The sequence below is a fragment of the Parus major genome, chromosome 2 (assembly GCF_001522545.3).
Source record: "Parus major isolate Abel chromosome 2, Parus_major1.1, whole genome shotgun sequence".
Lineage (NCBI taxonomy): Eukaryota > Metazoa > Chordata > Aves > Passeriformes > Paridae > Parus > Parus major.
Window position 1 is genome coordinate 93,843,007 of NC_031769.1, and position 25,749 is coordinate 93,868,755.

Here is a 25,749-nt window from a genome sequence, read left to right on the forward strand (position 1 = left end):
TAATTAATTCTGTGATTCTGAGACCCGGGAGCACAGTGCCCAAGAGCTCAGAGCTCACTGCGCCGCCCGCACGCTCCAGCGTGCACTAGCTTTTCCCGGGACGACACCCTTCCCACACGGGCGTGTTCCAGCCCCGCCTTCCCCGAGCCGGCTCTCCCGGGCACCGCCTCCCTCGGGCTGGCGCAGTCCCACCCCGCCCCAGGGAGTATCCCAGACGCTGGCAGCGCTTGTTTCATCCCAACCCTCCCCGCCGGCGGTGCGAGGCCGCCGCTGTCCCGCGGTAGAGGAGCCATGGCGACGGGCCGTGGCAGGTAATCATGGGCGCGACGAGCGGGGCTCTGGAGGCCCGGGGCTGCCTGCTCGGCCTTCTTCACCTTTAACGGGGAAGGTGGTCTGGTGTTTTCCCTCAGTTCCCATTGCTCCTCTGGGAAACCTATTTCACCTGCTCCACGAGTTTGGTTTCTAGCTCTCGACTCTTCACGGCGGGGGCTCTGGCCAAGGTGCTCTCCTCTCCCTGCCCCCGGCCCTATGGACATCTTGCAGTGGGAAACGCCGGTGTTGCTAGGTGCACGGTGGCCTGGGTTTAACACTTCCTTTCTGCCTGGGAAGGGGAGCTTAAACTTCGTTATGTCCTTCACCTAGGAGGAGGTGCTGTAATGAGTAGCCACGAAGTGAGATACGTAGCTACTTAGACTGCTTTATGTGCGTCCAGGGTGGTTAGGCCTTTGTAATAAATAGGAGGGTTTCACTTTGGAAGGTGTGATTGCCTTAATTCTAAGAGTACAAGTTCCGCTTTCAAAATTTTAAGTCTTCAGTCTTACAGGCAAAGCTGAGAAAGCAGACTTTTCTGCTAACATGTTTGTAACCATCTTGGGTTTCATAGCAGTTTCATTCCACCAGCTGTTTTTGGCTTTTTTTTTTTTTTTCTTTTTTTTAACCTGCAAATGGATTAGGATAATATTTACCTTCTAAAACGACTGGCATTGTTAGCTGAGGGGAAAAAACCCAACAAACCCATGCCAAACCATTATTGTAATTTTTGTTTATCCCCAGATAAGCTTTAACAGGTGGAGGAGAAAGGTTTTGTTTTTTTCACTACTTTGTGTACATTATTTGAAATTAAATTTGAAACTTTAAAGACAACTGTTTGCTGTCCATCAAAAAACCAAGGCACATGGCAAGTATTACAGGGTGTGAAAGTGAAAATAATGGTACAAAACTGAGCCCCCCAGGTTGAAAGCCAATGAAAAAGCAACTGAAGTTGTTGTGCCTCTTCAGTAAGATCATCTCAGTTGTTCCAGAAGTCTCTAAAGAGGGGGTGTAACAACTGTCATTGACTTGTATTTTAGGCTTATCTGCCCAAGCTGTGTCAATGCAATGTAAAAGCATTTTGTTAATGCTAATTTAAAATCTTAGCACACACAATAAGTGGAAAGTAATTTATGGATTGGGTTTGTTGGTTGTTTCTTCACACCAAAGAATATTTTTGTTTTGGAAGATGCAAAAGTTCAGCAGTTCTTTTTTGTTGTTTTTTTTAATTGAAAGTTACAAAACAATAGTTATTGCATTAAAGTTTTCAAGGCATGTGTGGGCAAAATGTTTCTTTCCTCAGATATTTCTCCCTGGAGTGAACAAGAGGGGGGATGGTTAAAGTGAGAAAGAAGGACTGGATACAGGCTATGCAGGTTATGCTTGTCCAAGGTTTTAAAATCTAGAATCTTAATTGAATTATTTTGCCTGGAGTCTGTGGAGTTGTGTCCCTGTTGAGTATGCCCAAATTCTCTGCTTTCAGCATGGATTCAGGGCAGAATAGCCTGGGATATGCTGCCCTGGAACATACATAAGTGGTAGCTCTGCTGCTGTTGAACACAACCTGTGTGTCTAAATCCCTTTAATGGCAATTTGTTAGGGCCTCATCATCTAAGTGTTCTGGATAATGATACATGAGTAAAACCCTTGTTTGGTCTTGGTTGTATTTATTTTAAGACTACTTTAATTAAATTTTATTTTAGTTGGTCTATCTGTGGTTGACACCCAAGTGGAAATGTGCATATCTTTTTGTTAAGCTTATAACAATTCTCAGCAAAATGTCTTGGATTTTATTTTTTTTTTTTTTGTTACATAGCACAGTTTACAATGTAGACCAGAGATGTTAATTTCTTTTGATTTTACTTTTCTTTGAGCATAAATGAATCTTAAATCATAAATATGGTACCCATACATTTCAAAATTAGCTGTTTCCCCCCCATATGAATTGGTTGCCTAGAAACCCAGAGCTGGTTTAAATAGGTGTTGGAAATCTGCTGGCAATTTAAAACATCAGTAATGCAGTGAATGAGGAGCTCTGCCTGCTTGGTGGCATCAATGGGTATGAAGTGTAACTATTTAAGATTGAAACTCTGTCTCCATATTTCTCTGTGGATTAATGATAGTATTTGTTTGCAATTACAGTTTACAAAGTCCTTCCTGTCAGAAAACTTGAAAAAATGTGAGTGATTGGATTGTTAGAATTTGTGTTAGAAATATGGAAAGTTCCTTTCTTTTCTATCTAAATTGTGATGTGGAAATGTTGCCAAAATAGCTTCTTCTCACCATGGTGTGCAAGAGGCCAATCTAGACACAGAGTTGAGGTTTTTGATATATTTGCAGTTCTGCAAAGGAGGGGGTCCTGGGTTGCAAATCTACAAAGCCAGCATACCAGCTATCAAAACTTTTTACTGTTTTATACTTTTTAGCAAAGGAAGGAATTAGTTTTCATTGGGTACAAGTTACATCATTCTCTTATTAATTAGTTTTCTACTGGTCACTTGCTTCTCATGCTAATTAGTTTGCATGCTCAGTCTTTCTCTTTTTTGTGTCAATGAGTTTCTTGAGTGAATGATTGCAATCTCACACTTCTGGAGCTGATTTCAACACAATTGCTGCATTAGCTTTAATAGTTTCTTCCTTATCTTGGGAGTTATTCCAGGTATCCTTGTGGTCTGTAAATTCTGCATTCTTTGTGTCCACTATCAGTGACCATCCTTCTTCACAAGCTTTGTTAACCTCCCCCAGGTCTGAAATAATTGAAGCATGTCAAGTCCTAAACCTTAACAAAGCAATTCTACCAACAAGAAATTTGTCTGTCTAGAACCAGGACATCTCTTAGAGCTTGTTAGCTGCTCTCTATTTCTTGGATTAAATATCTTTTCTTGCCGTTTATGCTTGAAAGTATACAAATCCTTTTTTGAACCTCTGTTTCTGAGGAAGTTTCAAGGTATTTTATTTATCTGGTATCTTAGTAAAGTTGGGTGGCTCAAAAATATATCTAGAGTAATTTTGTGAAACAGAAGATTAATTGGCGAGTTTGACTTGCTACAGGGGCCTCAGTGGAGCTTGGTTGTGGTGGCTGCAGTGGTGCAGCTGTCTAAGGGTAATAGAGTTCTACTGGATTCAAAGTGATTTGGGGGAGCAACACTATTCCCTTTGCCTGCTGTGAGAGATCAATCTCAGGACTGACAGCTCTGAGTTTAAAGTTGAATCTTCTTAATGCCAGGTATTTTAACTTGGGCGTAATTGTTCAAATCATAATGATTGCCAAGTGATGTATTCCCTGTATTCTGCCTTAGTTGAAATGTTGTGTCTAGGTGTGCACAATATGTGTATTTCTTCATTTTCTGAATATGTGACTCTTAACAGCTTGTCCTTCTTACAAGTAGGTTAAGGACCTTTGCTGCCCAGCCTGGGGAATGTTCTGAAACTGTAAATGCTGGAATTCAAAGTCTGTATTTGACACCTCCCATAAGACCGAAACGAAATGTGTGCATTGAGTGGTGAGTATGTATGTCTTTATGTTAGGAGTAAGAGTGGAAATCTCCCTGTAAGCTGTCTTTTGACTGCTTGCAGTAATTATATTCATATATTGGAGATTTCTATGTCAAATATTATCAGTTGAAAACATTTGCTATGCTGGCCTACTTGGGGATCCCGTGTTCACCTTCTAATATTTTCTGGCATGATTATCCTTTGTGTTCTTTTGTAAGTTCATAAAGAATATGTAGGTTTTCCAAGCCATGTGAAGCCTTCAGCAACTCCTTTGCAAGTCATGGTCAGTTTTGTTCCTTGAGAATAAAAATTGTTATCTTATTACTTTAATTACTAATTCTGAAATCCAGTTTGGAATTAACCTTCATATGTTTCTCTTGGTTATTGGTTGTCATCAAGTGTATTTTAGTGTATAGAGAGGCTGAGAATGGTGGATTGGGATGGGGGGGGAGGAATAAGTGGCTGCTGCGTATTTACTGCAAGCTAAATGTTTCTCTTCCTGTTTGACAGTGAAAGGGAACTTTAAATATAATTGTGAGTTGTTTTCTTTTTGAAAATTAATAAAATTTTTACAAAAAAAATTCTAAGAATATGTTGCCTGAAAAAGTAATTTGTTTTCCTTGTTTTATACATTTGATAGCTTCCCTTTTGCAGTGAGTGGCCAGTTCAGTGGTGTCAGACTGATGTAATGGTGAGAGAAAAAAAAGTCCTTTGAGTTTTCTTCAAAGGAGAAAGAATATGGTTGCAAAAAGTGCTGTTGAAAATTCTGGATCAGGCATATTATTTTAGCTAATTTGCAGTTTTTTAAGGTATCACTTCTAAACTATCTCTGAAATGAGTGCACTAACTGCTTGGGTTTACAGTGTATGAGTTGTTTCACATAACACTGTGAGTTTTGGCATGTTACTTCTGTGTCAATGTGACTAAGATTCTGAGTTCAATACAAACATTGAGGTATTGGCATTATCATGCAACCCCTTAAAGCTCTCTGCTTCTGAAGTAGTGCTATAAATCAACAAGTGTTGCAAATAACCTAGTAGTAGCAGGACAAGAGGCACAGCTGGGGTGTTGACTTTCACAGCACCATTTATTTTCAGCAGTGATTTTGACGTGACCATAGTCAATGCTGAAGAAAATTAGAGTATAAAATGTGTGTATTTTAAACTCTGTGCAGTTATGAGGTACTGCTTGAATGGTATGAGGTTCCTGTCTGTTAATGCAAAAATCACGTTAGCTCATCTCCAGGGTATGTTCTGCTTGTCATTCTTAGACTGGCATCTGCATTTCAGGCAGCCTTCCAGATGCACAGAGACATTGGTGTTTTCTAGATATCACTTGGCTCTTACTTTGAAGTTCACATCTTTCTGTTGACGTAAATCAAAACTGCACAAGACCCCTGAGCGTGTACAATTTCAAGATTATGATGAGGTAGAGCATGATCTTGCTGTTAGACTAGGACATTCCTGTCCTGGTGCATCCTGAGGCCTGGCACCACAGTCAAAAGGGAGAGTGAATGTATCTGCAGTTTTGCAAATGCTGGTGGTTATGGAATAAATGTCAAAATTGTGGTACTAGCAGTAAGAAACTAAAGCGAAACGATGTAGTTTCATGTCAAACATAGTTAATGTTAACAAAGTTTAATGAAAATGCAAGCCCATAACTTTTAATGTAATTGTGCTGTGCCACTTGAGTAAGTTGTGATGAATTATTTTAGGCAAGTGCCAAATACCAGAGAGTGAAATGAGAACCCAAACTCCACAGTTTAACTCTTCAGGTGATTTTTGATTCATCTGTTTACAACTTGCTGGTTTCCACCTCTTCTGCTTTTGTCTGGTTTGAAATTAAAATTCTTTGCTGTTGATTTTTCTTGAGTTTGCAGGCAAATCTAACAGTATTCATTTTTTTTGTCTATTGTAGCATGCCATCAGAAGTGCTGCTGAAGATATTTTCCTATTTGGATGCTGTGTCCCTGTTGTCTCTTGGTTGTGTGAATAAGCGCTTCTATGAGCTGGCCAATGACAAGTAAGGAAGAGGGAAGGTCTCAGTTGTGCCGCAGTTGTGTTTACCTGAATTATGAGTCTTTCTAGTTTAGTTTCTCTGATGCCAGAGCGCTGATGCATGCACCAATGGACAGTAACTGCTGAAATGGCCCTGCAGAGCCCACAGTACATGTTGCATGGAATTCTGGCTGTGCAGGGCCTGTTTAAGGGAGTTAAGGGGCAAAAACTAAATCCAGTGCTTTGAAATGTTGTTGTTAGCGCTTTTGTTCTAGAATTTGCATATATTTGTTTGTATTCACACAAACCTGCATAAACTTCTCAGTTGAGTGATCCTTAATGGTGTGTTGCCAGTAGCTTTATGGAATTGTCATAACTTTCACAATTTTGAAGTCCTATTTAATTCTTTCATCTGGTTTTTGCAGAGGGATTTATTCAATCAAATAATCCACTAGTGGTTTTTATCTGTTGTTTGGTTGCTCTGTTTGCGAAGATTTGGTGATTTCTAAATGAGAACAAAAGAGATGAAGATAAATACCAACACATTTTTTTATTTATTGCTTATACATAGCTCATAAATTGCTCCTACCAATATCATGATAATTTTGTGAAAGGGTAAAGAGGAGAGACTGGGTTGGTATGTGATAACTAGGATCTGGGCATCCTTTTCTTTCTAGGATTCTACTGAATTAGTGTTGTTTGAATGAGAAAAATGTCTTCCTCTATATAAAGTTGCTGTACCTGGTATGATTCTATTTCTCCCTTATTTACTAAAACTTGTATGGTGAATTAATATTGGTTTACCTTGGCATTGATACCTTCAGAACTGATGAATTTAAAAGGAAGATCTGTAATCCAGATTTAGGTTTTGAGGCTGTCAGCAGGTAAGGGTAGATAAAAATTGCATGGTTGACTCAAATTACCAATCTTGGTATGTGTTTTCCACTTCAGGAGGGTAAGGCAGGATAAAATCACTGTGGCTGTCTAGGGGAAGATGATTCATCTGTCTCCATCCCAGCGATGTCTGTTTCCATTTTCTAATCTCAACAGAGATTAGTGTATGTGCACAAATGTCGCTTGGAGAAGAGTTACTTTCCCTTATCAAGGAGCCTGACTGGTTCAGTGGGACCAGGTCATTTCTTCCTGGTGGATTTTCATGGACCTTCTCAAGAACCCTGAATCTTGCACTGAATTAATAGACGTCTTAATTGAAGTCCCTTTAATTGAATTTAATTCAATTGAAGAATTGAATATAATTTGTTACATTTCTATAACAAATCTGACCTTGTTTTTTTGACTGCGTATCTTTTTTTAGGATATTTCTGCACTCCTGGATATACAGGGTGCTGTCCTCGATTCAACAGGACCATCAGTCTTTCATTGCAGTGTGTCTGTGCTGCCTAATGCAGAGATTGTCTTTGGGCTGTTCATAAAATGCTTGCACTTGAAGAGTTCTTGGCATTGATGTATCCAATGTAACTGTTGAAGATGAGGAAATGTTTTGACTGCTCCCTTTCTGCACCCTCCTTGCCCCAGCATGGGGTATTCCAGCCTTCCTGTCATGCAGTGTGGGAAGTTCATAGCTATGGTCTGCCTGCAAAAGCCTGAGGATTCTAATCACCAGCAGAACATGCTTGTGTGAGAGGAAGTGAGAGCACAGGGGAAAGTCTTTTTGCTGTTGTGGTCAAGTGATGACTGATGATGATGTCTGATTCTGGCATTTGAGTTAGCAGTAAAAAGGTTTGGCTTGTTGTAGTAATGTCCAGTAAGAGGCCTTGAAATGAGCATTAACAATTTGAGGCAAGAGGGGCACGTATTCTGCTGTGAAATATGCAAACTTGTGCTTCCCTGTTGGATGTCTTGATTTATCTGCCCTGAATCCTTCAGAAGTTGAGGATGAAGGGGCAGTGATACCCTCCTAAACACTTGTGGTTCCAAGTCCTTCATCTTCTTCTCTGTCTCTCTGCACTAGCTGAATTATGTGTTTCTTGAACTAATTTATTTGCTTGCACAACACTCTTTTGGGAAAGGAAAATGCAATATGTTACTGAAAGTGAGGATGAGGATGGTAGGTATTTGTCATTAGTCTGTCTTCAGTCAACTAAATTGCCTGATTCTGCAACTTCAAAATGCAGGAAATGCTTGCTGTTACGCTCTGTCTTTTCAGCATCATACAGTAGGATGCGGATTATCTCTCCATTAAAAGATGTCCTTCTTGGGAAGGGGTTCCTAGTTAACAGGAGAGTTCTATAGGTTATTTTACTGGACTTTTTAGGCTGATGAAGACCAGCTCATGTTCCCTGGTGATGTTATGTTAAGGACATCTCTCCTTGTTTTCATCACTGGACAATTCTAAACTGCTTTGGAGTTTAAAAATAATTTCCCCCCTCCATCAGAAATATCTTATACTATCTGGTAACTTGGCTGCCTTTTATGGTCTTAAAATAGAAGTATCTTAAAACTTTGTTTCAGTTATAGAATTGTTCTTTATGTTATCCTTCCCACTCTGCTTTTGGTGAAAACACATGTTGACTGTGAACCTACTTTTACTAGTCACGGTAGCTTATTGGTCTGTGTGTTTTAGACACTGTTATCTCAAAAAGTGGCAGTAGGGAATTCTGTATATATCTACAGAACAGCAGGCTGGAGGATTTTTGCAAAATTCCTGAGTATGTTTGCATCAATAACCAGAGCCTGGCTCTCAGCATGTGGGGACTTGTTCTCAGCAGCTGATGAATTGAGAATGGTTTTGATGGGTAGGAGGTAGTGTGGGATGGATCTAGTCCTTGAATGCTTTAAGGAGAGCGCAAGATGCTGTACAATACATGCTAGTGTGAGTTTGCCTGAGGATAAGTGAGAACTGGTAAAGGTAATCTTGCTGAAAAATGGTAGAAAGTGTCTTTTAAGAATTCGTTGCCTTCGCTATTCATTTTCTTTAGTGCAGTTATGTGCACTGTGTATGTAGCACTTCAGAATTAGAAAACTTATTGGCAACCTGTATTCACAGATTATTGTTTGAATTCTTGTAGGTTCCTGTACTCAATATTCCGTGGACTGTCCTAGAGATACTGGGGTGTGGGGAGGTGAAATGCGACCTCATAGTTTTCCTAGCATGAGAGAGATGAACCATTACAGTCCCACATTTCTTTGACTTCAGAAAGTCATGTCTTCTCTAGGCTTTTCCAAAGAGAGTGCAGAAGGGATTGACATGGCATTGGTACCACCAAACAAAGGTGATTCTAATTGTCCTCCTCCACCCCATTTTCACCTGGATCTGAGAAACTTGAAGTGTACAGATTATCTTTGTTGAATAGGAGGCATTAAACCACTTTTTCCACTACCTGATTTTCCATGAAGGGGATGCATCATTGTATTGGTGTGGAATTTTCAAAATTTTCTGCTTAATCTTTGTCAGTTTTCACGTACTTTGCTGACTATGACTATACTGTCGCAGAGCTTCCTTCTGGATCCCATATTTCAGGAAGACAGACAAGACTGTTTTTGTGCTAACACTGTACTTAGTGGTATCTGAGATGCACATATAAAAAAATGAAGTGATTATTCTTGAAATGTATTCCTCTTTATTCTGTTTTTATTTTCAGTGGAATTTGGCTGAAACTCTATTCCAGTTCTTTGTACCCAAAATGGACAATTAGGAAAATGAAGTCTAAACACACAGAAACTGTTTCTTTAGGCTGTGCTGCTCTACATGATAAAAAGCCTGGGTACTGGAAGAAAGAATACATCATCAAACAAGTGTCTGCCTTCAAAACCAGAGTAATGCGGCTCGTTAAATTTCTAGATCCTTATACAGGCCTTCCATGTAAAAACAAAGAAGCTATGAAGTAAGCAATGCTTTGTCACAAAGATTTACTTGAGAACAATGTACAAAATATTAGTGGCTTGGGGGGGTGTAGAATTAGAGCTATAAAATGTATTTCATAATGGGAAGATGCAATGATAATCTGTAAATGGCTGAAACTGAGGAGCATAAATAGCAGTTAGTTAGAATTGAAAAAAAATCTGTTGAAAGCATAGCTTAAGTTTTATCGCTTTGGGAATTTGTTTATAAACACCGCTCTCCCCTCTCAATTCCTAAATAACAGAGTCTCTGGCTTGAGTTGGATAATTGTTCTAAAGGATAAAAATGGAAAAGAACATGTAGTAGAGAAGTCAAACTTATCATTTAAGGACACATCTGTTACCATACTTTGGTACGATACAGACTGGCCATGCTTAGACATCCTGTCAACCCTAAAACTGTTTGGAGTTACACCATTGCTTCCTGACCAATGCAAACCTCCTAACAAGAATGGGTGAGTTTTAACATAGAATTTATGAGGATTTTTTGGGTGCAACTGGTTAATAATGTGTCTGTAAGACCTGTCTGACATTCGTTTATCTCAATGAGTTAACTCTTCATTAGAAAGCCTCTCTGCAATATTTCTTTCTATGTTGTTCTCTCCTTTGGTGGAGCTTTTTAGCAAGACACAGCATAATCCAGCAAGCTATGGCATTAATTCATAGGTTAATGTAGCTATTGGCATGTGATCTGCAGACTGATAAGTCTTGACTTGGACTGGGAGAATTTATTGTGAGAAATTTAGCTTTGAAAAGTTCATCATTATTTATGTGGCTTTGTTTATCTATGTGCACAATCTTCAGTACATGCATATAAAGTCACGCAGTCCACATCACGTCCCTTGTTTTTTTAGCTTAAATGTGTACAGTGGCTTTTGTCATTATATTCTAAAATATATATTTAAATGAAAAGTGTCTATTTGAGGTATTTGGTTGCTGTCAAGAAGTTTTGCACACATGTAGGCCTATGTGTGTAGTAGGTGCAGTGTACATGCTTCTTACACAAAGCCTGTAGCCATAGAGCTCTGAAAGGAGAGAATTGTTCACCTATGAACCACCTGGTTCCTCAATCAGAAGCAAAATACTTACTTAAAAAAAGAAATAAATCAAGAGAAATTGTTTGTATAAAGTTAGCTGAACAAGTCTTACAGTCAAATTATGTGGGAAATGTAGTTGTTTTACCAAGATGATGATTCATATGTAGAAAATAAAAAAGAAAGCTAGCAGGTGGTTGATGTATTTATTTCACAGTTACAGACTTTTTGATATTATGACTATAGATGAAGGCAGTGGTTTCACCAGTCTCAGTATGTCATAAGGCAGTAGTGCAGAGACAGGCTGGATTGACTTAAAGATGGAAGGGGTTGATGTTGATTAGGAAGAAATTTTTTACTTTGAGGGTGGTGCAACACTGGAACAGGTAGTCTGGGAAGGTTGTGGATGTCCCTTCTCAGGCAGTGTTCAGTGTGTAGTTGAGGTGATAACTACAGTGATACTATGTGGAAGGAAATCTGGGAACTGTTTTGATTATAATAAGAGCCTAGGTCTGGAGAGGATTTGGGAGGATTTTAGAAAGACTTCTTTCTTCATTCTGAATAATGTAAATAATGCAAATGCTACCTTCTGCTCTTTTTCTTAATGCATCATTAGTTAATAAGAGTGTCCGTGAACTTATATTTAAGAGTGTTTTAGAGCTAAATGGCTTTAATTATAGGTAAAATACAGCAAAAAAATTCTAAAAAAGGAAAGCTTCTTGTAACACAAACTTGTTATATGTACAGGTTGACCCTTTCCTTTGACTTTTGCTTCACAGTGATAAATTTTCAATGATTCCATCTATTATTGATAAAGTATCAAAAACAAATTGTAAAGTAATTCTGTATTTTGAAAAATTGGGCGAGAATTTAAGATTTAAGTTTTTTTTTTTTAAGTGTTTTATAAGATCATATAGTGTTTTTTGTTTGTTTTCTTGTTAGGGGTTGATATTCTGGTATTACACTGTAGTTCAAATGTATCATTTATGACTCTGCATGCCAAATGCTTTCAAAACCATTTTCATCATGTGCTGCTGGTCAGACTTCAGAGTTAAAAATGAAATTAGGCTGAATTTTTACATGAATGAGACATAGTCTTTTTGCTACGTTCTGTGTGTTCTTTTCAAAGACCTCGTCGATTTTCCTTGATGGCTGAATACCATCTTGCTAACCTCACTGAAAGTAGTGTAGCAGTTGGTGCTGATGAGCTTGTCCAGCTCTTCAGTCTGAGTCCAGGACTGTTAGTAGGAATTTGGAAGGTAAGATAACATTTTGTTTCAATATTTTATTATGTTTTGAAGGCAAATATTTTTTTTTGGCTCATAGTTTGGGTTTGGGGAGGGCTTTTTTTTCATCTTCCTTTTTTTTCCCCTTTGGATTTTGAAAGATCTTGTTTAAACTAGTAACCATAAAACATATATAGGGACAGTAAGTGGATGATTTATTGTATCCTAAAGAGCTCTTGCAGGAGTATATATACTTTAAAAAAAATTCACTTCTAATTAAAAGATCAGTTATGTATCATTCCGTATTAGATACTGTGTTCAATTTTATTTATTTTGCAGTCTTCACATGTCCAAGTTTGATATCCTAGAGCAATTTTAAATAGAATTGTTTGAGAAGTGCTTCTTCCTCTGATTCATGCCATTACCTGTCCACATCACTCAAAGTGATGAGTTTTCTCATAGCAACTTAGCTTTAATCTACATCAGCAGGTAGCTATGTCCTGCTCCAGCAGTAGGAATGCTGTAAATCACGCCCTATTAAGAGTCTAAATTAAGCAGTTAGCCTCTGTAGGGTGGGTGTAGAGATGAATATCTTTAGAGGGCAGTGCAGAACACCTGAAGTAGAGTTGTACACAGAAGGAATCGGCACCTTTGCACAGAACGCACTGGGACCTCTGTGTCTGCCTGTAGCCATGTAGGGCTGGGTGCTATGTAGGCTTGTCCTCAGGTGTTCTGCTCTTGATCTGAATTCAGAGGTGGCAGCCCATTTTTTCTCCCTTCAGTCATCCTATTGACAGAGACTTCACTTATTTAGAACTGGCAAGGAACTTTCCTCTGGGAGGCTGTGAGCAATTCCTCCAAGTTTTGTCTAATTTCCAGATGCAAGCATGTTGTCTCAAATGTGCACAATCACCAGAGGCAATGTTTAAAACTGCAGAAGGACTACTTCTTTCACTCTTACTTAAAGGTAAGAGTGAAGTCCATTTCCTAGAAAACTTGAGACTGCCTGACCAGCATAAACCTGTTACAGGTTGTTTCAGTCTTGTGAAAAGCTCTCCTAAACGAACAGCCATTTCTCTTGTATTTTCAGAAGTTTTGTAGAGTGGTGTCCCTGTATTTTTGGCTCTGTGGTCTTATGCATTGGCCCCATCCATGCTTGGAAAGAGAATGCTTTCAGCACCTGGAAATGGTTCAATCATAACCAAGTTCCATGTCGTTAAGAATCGAGTGCCTCACTCAAGTATATTTTCCTTGCTTGCTTCTCTGAAAAGAAAATTTCTTGTTTTCTGTGTAGGCAGAGTAATATGAGGTAGTTAAGGATCAGTGGGTGTAATAATTGTAAATGCCACACATCTTGTTTTTTTTGCACATAGCTGCATAACAGAAACCAAGGGCAGGTTATGTGCACCTCCTGGTATTTGGATATAGAGAGACACTGAGAAATTATGTGATAGATCTCCCTAGTTAAATCCTTTATAGCTGTAATTTTGTATTATGAAAATACAGGAGTAGTTAAAAAGTCAAAAGTTTGCATAGAGGATGTAATTTTCTGGTAATCCAGAGAGATGAAAACAGTAGTTGCCCACATTTCAGGAGAAAAATAGACTTGTGGCAGTGAATTATTTTCCTGTTGACTTATGTGTTTGTACATGTAGGATTTAAAAGATGCATTTAAAGGGAAAAAGCTGATATCCTAGCATTCTGTGTTCTTGAATTAAATCCATTCCCTATCTCTATTTAGTTTTCACATTGATGACTATATAGGCAAATACAGAAGTTTAAAAACATGTTTTTAATGTTTTCCCAGGAGTAAATAATCTGGTGAAGACGTGATTTTTACTTTGAAATTCAGAGTTTTGATTAAACAATTATGTATTCCTCCATGATGTTAGCCCTCTTTGGAAATAGTTCCTTATATATAAGGAAATAAACTTGATGTTTCAGTAGTTGGGAGTAAGTGCTGTTTGGTTCTGTTTAGGTATCTTTTTTTAAATGCTGAGTAGAAGATAGGGAAATACAATTCTTGGATTGCTCTCATTATTTTTGCCTTGGCATAGGTACTTTCACTCTCCTTTCCTTTAATACAGAAATGCTGTAATCTTTTGTATGTATTCTGGAGTCCTGTGAAAAGACAGTAAAGGTTTCAGGAGTCCTAGTGTTAAATCAAGCCATTACTAACATTATTACAGTAATTGGCAAAGTAATAAGTAGCAGAATTTATCTATGACTTTTAATGCTCAGAAAAAACCCTGTGGAAAAAAAGCATTTCCAGATGAAAATAGATGTACTTTAATTGACTTTCCAGGTGAAAAATGAAATTGCTTTTGTTATGGCGAATCTTCATTATAATCAACTTCTTGAGAGGAGCATTTTGGGTTCTGCTACTGTGTAAGTTTGGTTTTCCTTTGTGGGTAATAAAGATAACCTTTTGAATAGAGCTTTGAGTTTTACATTTAAAATTGGCTGCTGGTAAGAGCTTTATATTTAGGCAGTAATTAACTATTCTTGTTTAATAGAAACAATAGTTACAGTAACTAAATACAATAATGTAGAAGCATTTTCATACAAAACATTGCCACTGTTATGCTATTGAGGAGATGAATTTAGTTAACAAGTGTACTAGTACTTGCTGTATTGAGAAAGTTAGAAATATGCTGCCCATACTTTCTCCTTTCACAAGCAATCTTTATTTCCTCTTCCTATCTGAAAGAGAAATAGAAAAGAGGGAGACGTTTCACAAAGTAGGGACGTAATCTTTGGCTGTGTAAGAGGGGGGAAAAATTCTGGTAAACTGGTGAGGTGCCTGCATTTATCTTTTAGTCCTATTGAGAAAGTAGCTGGGTTTCCTATGAACTGTTTATATAAGTGTATATTGCAGTGTACAATAGAATACCTGTTTATATATTGTAAACTGTTTTAAAATACAAATTTTTTAGCTTTAAAACAATATTTGGGGAATTTATTTCCCACTCAGTTTTCTGGTCAGACAGTGTTGTATCTACCAGTAGTCTTAAATGCCTGCTATAACTTAGTGTGGCTCTTCTCACACAGAATGTAAGATTTAACACCATCTTCCTGAGTACCAAATTGAATCCTATTTAGAAGTTGCTCAGTTTCCTCTGGCAAGTGGTCTCGTCAGGTCATTTGTGGGCCGTAGTTATTTAGTTAGGCATGGACAAAATTATTTCAATATTTGCTATTTCAGAGAAGTCTCTAGAATCTAGTGGGATTTTAGATTTTGAAGTTAAGCTCATGCTGTTTTCTTTTTTGTAGACAAGTCCATGTTTTGAAGTTTAACAGCTGTACCTTTTAAAGCTGACTGCTGTATTTTCTGCCTTTGGCTGGTCTGAACAGCTGATCAGCAGTATTAAACTTCAGTTACACTCACTGTATTTGCGTAAAAGAAGCACAATGAACTAGACAGGTTTGATTTCAAAACTGCCATAAGATGACAATCTCAGTGTAGGCTGTATTTTATATGTCTATTAATTCATTCCCCTGTTGCTAAATTCTATTTTTTTTTTTTTTGAGTCAATATGTTCCTCCACCTAATAAACCTTTACTGGATGATGTTGACTCAGAATATGGACTGCATGACTACAGCCTGCATCTTGACCTCCATGGCAGAAACTCTATGTACCTGTGTGGAACATTCAAGTGTCTCTTCTGCAGAAAACGTAAAGTTGACGGAACAATAGTGTCTGTTTTAAAAATGATCCCTGCTATTACATCTTTCCTTTTTGTATCCAGTTTCTCTGTTTTAAGGGGTGAAACTGTAAGGGGTGAAATTCCATGGAATGGAATTTTAAGAGTAAGCTATTTTTCTGTTTGTTGTGTGCACCATATCTGCATGATGCTTTGTGTTGTGTCCTGAGCCTGCTGTGTAAGAAGTCTGCCCGTTGTTACATTGACACAGTGTCAGGCCAGGGATACAAATTCTGCAGATCGTTAGGGTCTTTTACTTTCTGTGCTGCAATACTAATGCAGTAGCACAGCTCTTGTTGCAGGTTGATGGTTTTTTCACTTTATTTTATAAAGGGGAGACAGTTTGTCCTCATACATTTTGCAAGCTTGTTTCTGTAGAATTCTCCTCGAGTATACTTTGGATGCACAGACAGATGAAATATATAGATGAATTTATAGAAGTTACTGTGAACTTTAAGATTTACAGTTTTTATTTCAGTGAGCTTAAGGTTGCCTGTTCTGATATCCTTTCACTGTATGGTAAACAGTTTCAGTCATTGGTTTTAACTGGTGATTCATTCTGTTCTCAGCACTTCTTTTGATGAGACATGATTGACCATCCCTGTTGTTCTCATACAGCCCAAATTTGTAATTGTACTGGGGTTTTGAAAAATACATAGGAGATCTCTTTTTTGACATAACTTGAACGTAACTTCCTACAGCTACAGCTTCCTACAGCTGTCTTTCTGTAAGCAGAGACAAATTAAAATATTAAAATTAAACACTGTTATTAATTTAATTTAGAATTAAGTACAGTAAATTAATTGCTGCTTCCCAGTATTTTTTTTTGATACCGGCCCGCCTGAGGGCTGTGGATTTCAGAACATTTTGTTTTTCTGTCAGTAGAGGGCGCTGTTGTCAGGCGTGAGTGATTTTACAGGGCTACAGAATGTCCCCGTGATTTGGTTTGGTTTTTCTCATTTGTATTTGGATCTGTCATTTAGACTGCAGCCTTGTGCAGTGTGCAGCTTTGTAGTCCTTGAACATGAAATATACATGTTTTCAGGTTCCAGAAAAACTCTAAGCTTGAATTAAAGGAAAACTTCTAAGGCTAAAACTTCACTGGAAATCTATGTATGTAGCAAGAAATCTTACCTGAAGTGTTGTGCAGTACAAGAGTCCTCTTTATATTCTCAAAAAAAATTTATCAAAATTCGCCAGAGGGTTGGGTTTTTGGGGTTGTGTTGGTTTTTGTTTTTTAGCTGAATATCACATTTGTTTTTGAAAATGAAAATGTTATGCTCCTAGCAGTACAGTTGCACAAGAAAAAGTATTATGTAGCACGCTTCCATTCTTGGTATCACTTTCTTGCTGCTTAGAAGCTACTTCCACAGAGGATTAAGCTAATGTTTATGCAAATTGAAGCAAAAGTCCATGAGCTAAAGTTGTGAATGCCATCTCACTTTGCAAGTTACAGAATCTGTTTTATGCTCATTTTATGTTTTCTGAATTGCTTTGGTTTTGTGACCTTCAGCAGTGTGATAGCCACCAGATTCTGGTCTCAGAGGACATCAGACAGCTGAAGCCATGGTTCTGCAGACAATAAGCTCATTTATCATCTAGTCCCTTCCATGTGCTTGCACAGTAATTCCTTTTGGAAAATGCTTGACTTCCTCCAAAAATGGTGTAGTGAGGCAGCTTATGATTGTCTGCTGTCACATTTTTCATTATAGTTTGTTGTTCATTTTTCTCATTCTGGTGAACATGGTGTTACCGCATGTGGCCAGGTTTGTCCAAACTGGTTGTGTTTGAGGGTTTTTGTGTAGATTTTAGGCTCCATTCTAATTGTATTCCTTGTCCCATCCTCTGGGAGGACTCTGAAGTATGGAAGTCTGCAACATACTGAGAAGTCTTGCTATTTCTGAAAATTCTCCACTCAGTTCAGTTTTATTTTAAATTATAGATGTGACATGCCCATGGCAGTTTCCACAACTTGAGGCACAGATCAGTTCTCAGCTATTACACTGTTGTTTTACTTATTTATTGGTTTTCATTAGGAAGCTCTAGGCATTCCTAAGTTACCAGAGAGTGCCTATTTGTATCCTGCAGAGATTTATTTGTTCAAGTTTAATTTTTGTCTGCATTTTGTTAGGGTCTATTAATATTTGGCTTCATTTTGCTACTCTGTTTTCAATTATTTTTGCAGAATTCTTAATACTAAATTAAAAAAAGTTATGTCACACTTCATTGAACGCAGCAGATGGAGTGTATATGGCTTCAGATTTTTTTTCTGTTATTAATACTTGCATTGCAGTAGCTAGCTTTTTGGATGGGGTTTAGAATTTTATTTTATGCTCCCTTTCATGTAAACAGAACTGTTAATATGGTCTCATTGACAGATACTGTAGGGTGAATATGCTAAATACTTTGTAACTGAATTGAAAATATTTAGAAAACTTTACTTGTTTTCAGGAAGTTATGACAGGCTTTTCATATGACTCCCAGAAGCTATGAATCCAACTTTTTAATAAATATTTTTGACGTGTATTTACCTAGTTTTTCAACTTTTTAAGCACAGCTTTGTAGCCACATGGTAGTTTAAGCTTTGGCTTTTCAATGTCATTTTTTGTTGATGTAAACTGATGTGTTGTGCTTGCAAAATGTAAAAGTTGATTTTTGTGTATTTAGAGAGCTTTCAAGATTTGTTTGTAAAATTTTATATCAGGCATTTGAAATGTTTTGCTTGACCTTGAAGATTGATTTGCAAGTTTAAGTTAATTTCAAACCATTTCAGTTTGTTAAGGCTGGTTGTTGGCACCAGAATTAGTATTAAGCACAGCTTTTCCTCTGAATATACCATTCAGATGACAACCTGAAACAAAGGCTTGGTTAGCAAAACAAATTTCCTTGACTTTTAGCTAAAATAAGCTTTGGAACTGTTGGTCTATTTGTCTCTTTCCCCTGAAGTTTGTCTACATGATGTATGTTCTCTTTGTTGGTATTACCTTTATGTGGAAATATTTGTTCCTTGTAACTTACTCTGCTGCTTTGCTGCTATACGTGTCTTGTATAAGCCAAGGACTAGAGATATTAAAAAGGGACAATGAAACAAAGTCTGGATCAGGTTGAAGAAAGCCCTGTCCAATTTGATTCCTTCATATATTTAACATAGTTTGTTCTGCTCTTTAATTTCATTTTCTCATCTGACTGGGGTGAGGAAGGGGAGATTTCTGTACTTAGCCTTCAGTTTCTTGCTTCAGTTTCTTTTCCTTCCTCCTGAATGTGAGGACTGCAATGGAGCTCTTATATTTAAAAAAACATATATAAGGACTGGATTAACCAACCCATGAATAATTAGCCTTCAGATTCCTCATCTGTTGCCTATTTCCATTCTGGCTACAGTTAGTAGAAGTAACTGCAAAACACCTTAATCAGCTGATCTGTCTAGCAATGATGTATTAATGCCATGCAATGGTAGTAATGTCCTGGGCATCATTATTTATTAGCAGAATGCTTTTTTCGATCCATTTTTGTTCCATTCAAACATCATTTGATTTGAATGAGTAAGAGAAATAGTTCAATCCATTCAAATTGGAATTGTGGATAACCAGATAGTCCTTCCCTTTGGAAAAAATGCTTATTGACTGATGTTTTCAAGTCTCTTGTATAAAAGCTCATCTTTAAATGTGGACTTTCAGTGGTTAGTCAGTAAACTATTTAAATTGGATATTTTTTACCTTGAATGAAGTTTTGTCATTGAATTTGGTTTACTGAGGTTTTGGAAGTGAAGCATTCAGACAGGTATCAACTAAATGGCCCTTTTCTACTTCGAGCTGTATCCTGGAAATGAATTCTGGTTACGTTTTCCTTACTGATTAATTCTGCACTTCAGTGCAAGGACAGTGGGTATCATGGTCTGGAGGATTGCATTTTCCTTCAACCATACAAAATATTTCCTGAGCATAGTCATGCTTGTTTCATGTATTCATACTCCTATTCCAGACAGTGTCTGTATTGAAAAACCTGCAGCTGCTGTTCACTGTCATGTGCTGGGCTGCTTCCTTCCCAGAGTAAGTACTCTTTGGACTCCCTACTGGTGAGTGATTCCTTTCCAGCACTGGTTTGTGTCCAGCTGTATCTTGGGAGTTGCTTGGCTCTACAGTACCAGTTCAGGGAAGTTTTTGGTCTCTGTGCTAAAGTGTGGGCTTGCTTTCTCCATCACTGCCTCCGTCTGTCTGCTTCAAGCAGAGGTTTTGCTCCCACTGCATGCAGGCTGCAGCCATTTAACTCACAGCCAGCTTTTTTGATGTTTCTTCTGTCTGTAACCTCATGCTGCTACTTGGGCTTGATTGAAGGAGAATCACAGGCAAAACACTTATTTTTTCACTCTTTCACTTGGATCTTTAACCTCTGCAAGCCCCTTCACTTTTTACCTTACCATCCATGACCTGCTAATGGATCCTGACAAGCACTATGTTCCTGGGAATTCCTTCTCTCCCTTCACATCAGTCTCATGCAAGTGCTGGATACTTCCTTTTTTGTGCTGAGATCTCTAGTGCTTTTGTTTTGCTCTTTTGAGAGGATGTCTCTTATTCAAGGAAACTTGTTTAAGGGATGTCCTACCAAGAAATCTGCTTGTGTCACGATATGATGCTTTTCTTTTCACTTTTCTTTGTAGTCAGATCGTGTTCACTGTGATGCACCTGAAGTTACAGTTAGACTGTTGGAATCAGTGGTTAACTCTTCTTCTCTGATAGCAAAGGAAAAAAAAAACCCAATTAAAAAAAAAAGTCAGTCTCTTCTGAGAGGAGAAAAAGAGATCCCAAAGAAATATGGTTATATGTAGTAATAAAAAAATCAGAAATCATAGTAATTCTGCCAAAAAAAAAACCCAGACGCTTTGGAAAAAAAAATAAAAAATTTTTTAATATGAAATTTTTTTTTTCATATTAAAAAAATGAAAAAAATCCATAATTTGAAAACTTGATTCAAATCATACTGGATGTCAATTTAAATGATGCAATATCCTTTCTTAGGAGGAATAGTTATCTGTATACCTTTTATACTGGGTTATTTGAGTTTTGTGTCAGAGCTGAGAGATACTTAAATAACTTGAAAAAAAAAAAGGGTGAGGGAGGTATCTCATAATTTTATTTAGTGTGCTAGCCTTGAACTTGACTTCTGGGGAATGGCCCTGATGGAGGCACTAATGGCATGAAATTGAAATGCTGAATGTGAAATTTACTCCTTTCATCCTTGTGTAAGTTCTTTAAGTGGCATTCCTATTTTTATACTAAAAAACACAAAATAATTTTTTAGCTGCTGTTTCTACTATGGATCACAGAATCAAAGCTCCATACTGCAACTTAATTCCACTATAATGTGCTTGATATTTAGCTGTTGGTGTATGCCAGGGTTTCTTATTGGTGAGCAGGAAGAAAAAGGCTTGGAAAGAGGATCAGGGAACATTTACAGTGTACTTGTGCTGAATTTGATTTATAATGCTATAATGTTGTATATTGTTTATATTTTCAGGTGACATTGAAAATGGATACCTGAGGCTCAGAGTTGTAAACTTAAAGGATAATAGGAAGCACTTGCCTATTATTGGGACACTTGGCATATGCTGGGAAACAGATGTGTTTAAAGGCAATGTAAAGGTCAGAAATATTTTTTGTTTCTGGAAATGCTTACCTCACAACAGAATTATGTTTGTGCATCCTAAATATGTTAATTTTTAAACAATTTTTTGATTTGTAGAAGGTATCTGTAACTCGACAAAAACCTCTATTCCAGTATTCAAAAAAAATAAGTTAATTTTGAGAAAAACCTTTTTTCCTTTCTCTCATAGAGTCTGGATTGCATGATAGACTCATTATGTGTGTGCTATTACACTATTAAACTTTGCTTTGCACTCAGCAAAGATGCTGTGACTGACCAGCCCTGCTTGGAAAGACTGGACACAAAAAAAATGTACTGCAGATGTACTTTTTGTGAGAGTGTTTCTTGGTTTTGTGTGAGGGTGTTATTTGTTTTTTGGTTTTTTTGTGGTTGTTTGTTTTAGTTTGGGTTTTTGGTTTGTTGATTTGGTTTTTCTTTTTGGAAGCAATAAGCCTTGAACCTCTGGGGAAATACTCTGCAGTTCTGTGCTGTATATGCAGTGAAAGTTCAGAACTGCTGTGGAGCATTAAAATGCCAGTGGACACAGGAAGAAACTACAGTTCACATCCACACAGTCAGCACCTAGCTCCAATCAGGTACATCAGTCAGCTGGAATAACTCTTTGTTTTTTAGAGGAATGCTCACACATTCTATTGGATAAAATTCCGAAAGAATTATTTCAAACAAAGTTTCAGAGTAGTTCTGTAGGTTTTGGAATAGTGGTGAAGGCACATATTTTTAAATGTACTTTATCGGCATGAATGTTTCAGAAGTCATGAAAATTCTAATGAATGTAATTGAAGCACTACTGAAAAGTCATCTAGTTCAACACTTGATTTCAATTTTGGCACTTCTTTTGAAAAAAACCTCAAAATGAATAAAACTGTTGTTTTTGCCAGTCCTGTAAAAATGTGGAATGGAATACTGTTTGATGAGACTTTTTTACCATGCATGTCCAAAACAAGGGGCAGTGTTTTTAATCTAAAAGAGGGGAAATGTAAATTGGACATTGGGGAAAAAAAAAAAAAAACCCACAAAAAAATTCTTTCTCCATGCTGAGGCAGGGGAGTTGGAATTAGATGACTTATTAAAGGTTCCTTCTAACCCAACTCATTCTGTGATTCTATAGGATTAACAGCTGCTTGGCAGAATATTTTTTTTTCATGAAAATAACCCTGAGTGGTACATAACAATTTAGGAAGTTATCTCTCTGAGCAAACAGAGAGCTACGGCTGTAGTCTTTAGTTTATCCATTTTAGTCTCTCTCCTTATAGGTACTTACAGAATAAATTATATTGAGTATTTGTTTCTAGGACAATATATAATAATATAATGAAGAGTATTATAATATAATAAAGAATACATAATAATATATCATCTAATATATTACACAATAATATATATTATAATAAAATATATAATATATACAATAAAGAATATTATAATAATATAAAAAATAACGCAATTTTTTTTTAAACCCCTCATTTTATGGTGACAAATGAAACATGTCAACATGTATAGCTGTGGTTTGAATTCTATGTGGTTTTTACCATAAGTCTTTAAAGTTCTTAAAATGTGTGCAGGTCAAATAACATCAGCCTCAAAAATAGGACATTCCACTACTTTGAATTTATTTTTGTTTTTTCTAATACTGTAAGGAAAACCAAAAACCCCAAAATATTTTTTGGCACTTCTGGGTTTTTTAATAAAAAAATTAATTGCTCAAGTACAGATAGTTGGGAATTGTCATGGCTTAGGAATGTTAGTCTCCAATTTATTGATCTCACTGACCACTCCAAATCACATGCTACTGGCTTGCTTTCCCCTTTCCCCTGTGTTGGGCTGGAGAGGGGAATTGGAGGCACAAAAGGTAAAGATCAAGGTTGAGATAAGAGTAGTTCACTGGAAATAGCAATGAGATAAGAAGATGGAGAGTAGCATTAACAATATTAAGCAGAATGTACAAGAGAGGCTTGTGATTCACGTGCAAACTCTCACTGTGTGGTGCAACCTGACCATGCCACAATAGCCCAGCTGAGAAGAAAGCCCTTTCCTTGCCCCTGGAAATGAGGTGAAGTGGTATAGAGCAACCTCCCTGTCTTAGCCATGCTCTCTGCTGGCTACTACAAAAATTAACACGATCCTCACCCAGAACCAGGACAGAAATGCATGGGAAGACCCCACCATTCCACCCCCCAACATCACCCCCACTTTATTTTCATAATTGGCCTTTTATATGCAAGTTGTCATACCAGAAAATAGTAATTCTTTCTTGTTTCCAGTGATTCTGTAGCTCATATACATTTATTGTACCATCATTAGGTTTGGTTTGAGTTTTGTATTTTCAACATAGTCTACAGTAAAAAGCTTAGGGAAACTGTGTGTATCATATTGCCTCATGTTTGTGCCATCTGCCCTTGTGTTGTTTGATTGAAGTAAAGTAATAGTGAAAGCAGTGTTAAAGCAACAGAAGCACAGCTATCTGGTACAGAGAAATAAAGCATTCCAAATGAATTTTTTGGCATGGAATACGTGGTGTTGGTTTGTTTATGCTTTTGGAGCACAGATACAACATAATTAAGATAATTTGATTCATTTAGTGATTCAGAACTCATGAGAATAAGGAACAGCTGATAATAACAATGACACACAACTCCTATGCTTCCAAGGGATATGTGAAACTATGTTTGCAAAGACCAAAGAATTGGTGTTAATGTTTTTTAATTAGCTAGTTGTGTAATCTTGTAAAGAAATATTTTCAAGAATTTGTAAGAGGAGGTATTACATCAAGATTATTAATATTTCCTTTTTGGGAACTGAAGCTGTGATCTTTTCAAAAAGGGCTGCACTGCCTTGGGTGGTCCTTGAGTATCTTTGCAAATATTGCTGCATTCACACAAGTTCAGCAGCCAAGTTTAAACTTAGATTGTTTTCTCATGTTGAAGTGACTATCATTATTATTTGAATGGTAAAGTAACTAATAATTGAGAAAAACAGATGTTAAGGGCTTAAAAATGTTCAAGAAATAATGTCTGATCTGGTTTGGCAGTGGTCCTTTCTGTAGCACAGTGTTTGATGTCTGTAGGTTACAATTTTGATTTCTGTAGAAAATCTGCAAGTAAATATTTCTTGCAGTAGGTCAGTGAAACACTATCAATTTTATTTTGAGGTTTTAGCCTTCCTACAAAACTCTCTGAGCCCTTGATATTTCTTCTAAAATCAGGGATAGATCTTCTTACTGTGCCATGACATAAGGAAATAATCTCTTCCGCTTGTGTTTGTAGGACTGCTTTGTGATGGATCTGACTCTCTTGGATGAAACTGGAAAGCCCTTCTGGTGTTTTAGTGCTCCGGTCCACATGGAACTGTCTGCCAAGTCATCTGGCCTTTATGACTACATGGGTCATATCTATACTGCAGACTATGTGGATTCAGAGGGGAAAGTCTCTGTTGAGTTTGTATGGTTGGAAGAAACCAAGGAATATATTATAGTCAGTTTGGTGCTTTATGTAAGCACCAAAAAGGTAAATAGCTGGTATGGAACAAACTACTGACTTAATTAGGTCACTAATTTCCTTACTTTAAAAACCAAGCCAAACAAGCAACCCTCCTGCAACAAAAACCACAATAAACTGTTGATGCTTAAGATGGGCACCAATGACCAAGTCTGTTCATTCAAGTTTTCCAGTAACAAGTGCAATTGCTTAATTGTTTCTTATTGGCAATTGAGGGATGAAAGAGACATATTGATGTAAGTGAGACGTTTTCTTCTCTGTTGAACATTATATGGTTAGTCTGTTTCTCACTGGCTATACTGAAATTACTTTTAGGAGGATTTTTCTTTGTAGACACTTGTTACTATGGTTAAGGAATTGTTTCTGTGGAGAGCCATACTGTGAAGATGCCTCCTTACCTTACATATGCTACACTGGTTTTGACAACATTGACTTTTATGCTTAGTAATAAAACAAGATGTGTGCTGTTCACTCCAGATTTGTTGTAGTGTTGTTGGTAAATTACAGGTTTTGTTGAACACTTTTTCCAGAAAAACTTCACTTAAATATATTTTAGTAAAAAATTGAAAGGGTAGATGGGAAGTCAGATCTGAAAAATATGTCAGTCAAGGCATTTATTAAGAAAGTCATGTGTAAAATTTATGACATTTCTTTAAATTCTTTTTTGTTCTGTTTTCCCATGTTCTTTGACCTTGTCTGACTTGAGCCTAGATACTTGCCTTATGTACTGGCTTATGGGTAAGCGTACCAATTATCAGCCAACCTTAGCTAATATCTATTCTTACTGAATGCATGTAACATTCAGGTGTTTCAGAAACAATGTATGTCTGATACTATTGTTTATCTAGCAATATGAATCCATATAAAAAAATTGAATATATGTGCCTGATCTTTCCAGTTCCTTGGAGTAACTTTAGAATAAAATTTTCTACTTCCTCTATTAAAAAAATAAAAAAAAAATACATTA

The 25,749-nt window shown here is 37.1% G+C and overlaps 1 protein-coding gene across 4 annotated transcripts; it reads left to right on the forward strand.

The window, feature by feature from the left end:
- Positions 1 to 87: 87 nt before the first annotated feature.
- Positions 88 to 25,749, forward strand: FBXO15 (F-box protein 15). 4 transcript variants are annotated; one of them, XR_001519691.3, is made up of 11 exons: positions 88 to 311; positions 3,696 to 3,812; positions 5,722 to 5,826; positions 9,404 to 9,646; positions 9,908 to 10,117; positions 11,826 to 11,955; positions 14,228 to 14,310; positions 15,454 to 15,599; positions 21,142 to 21,266; positions 21,713 to 21,863; positions 24,552 to 24,654. XR_001519691.3 is itself a non-coding variant. In XM_015619351.3 (10 exons), the coding sequence occupies exons 1-10, from the start codon at positions 292 to 294 to the stop codon at positions 24,819 to 24,821; spliced, it is 1,449 nt and encodes a 482-aa protein (XP_015474837.1). In that variant the 5' UTR covers positions 94 to 291; the 3' UTR covers positions 24,822 to 25,749. The 4 variants fall into 4 exon arrangements, 3 of the variants coding, with proteins under 3 accessions (XP_015474837.1, XP_015474838.1, XP_033368083.1); XM_015619351.3 differs by lacking the exon at positions 21,713 to 21,863 and having other exon boundaries at positions 94 to 311; positions 24,552 to 25,749; XM_015619352.3 differs by lacking the exon at positions 21,713 to 21,863 and having other exon boundaries at positions 94 to 311; positions 3,699 to 3,812; positions 24,552 to 25,749.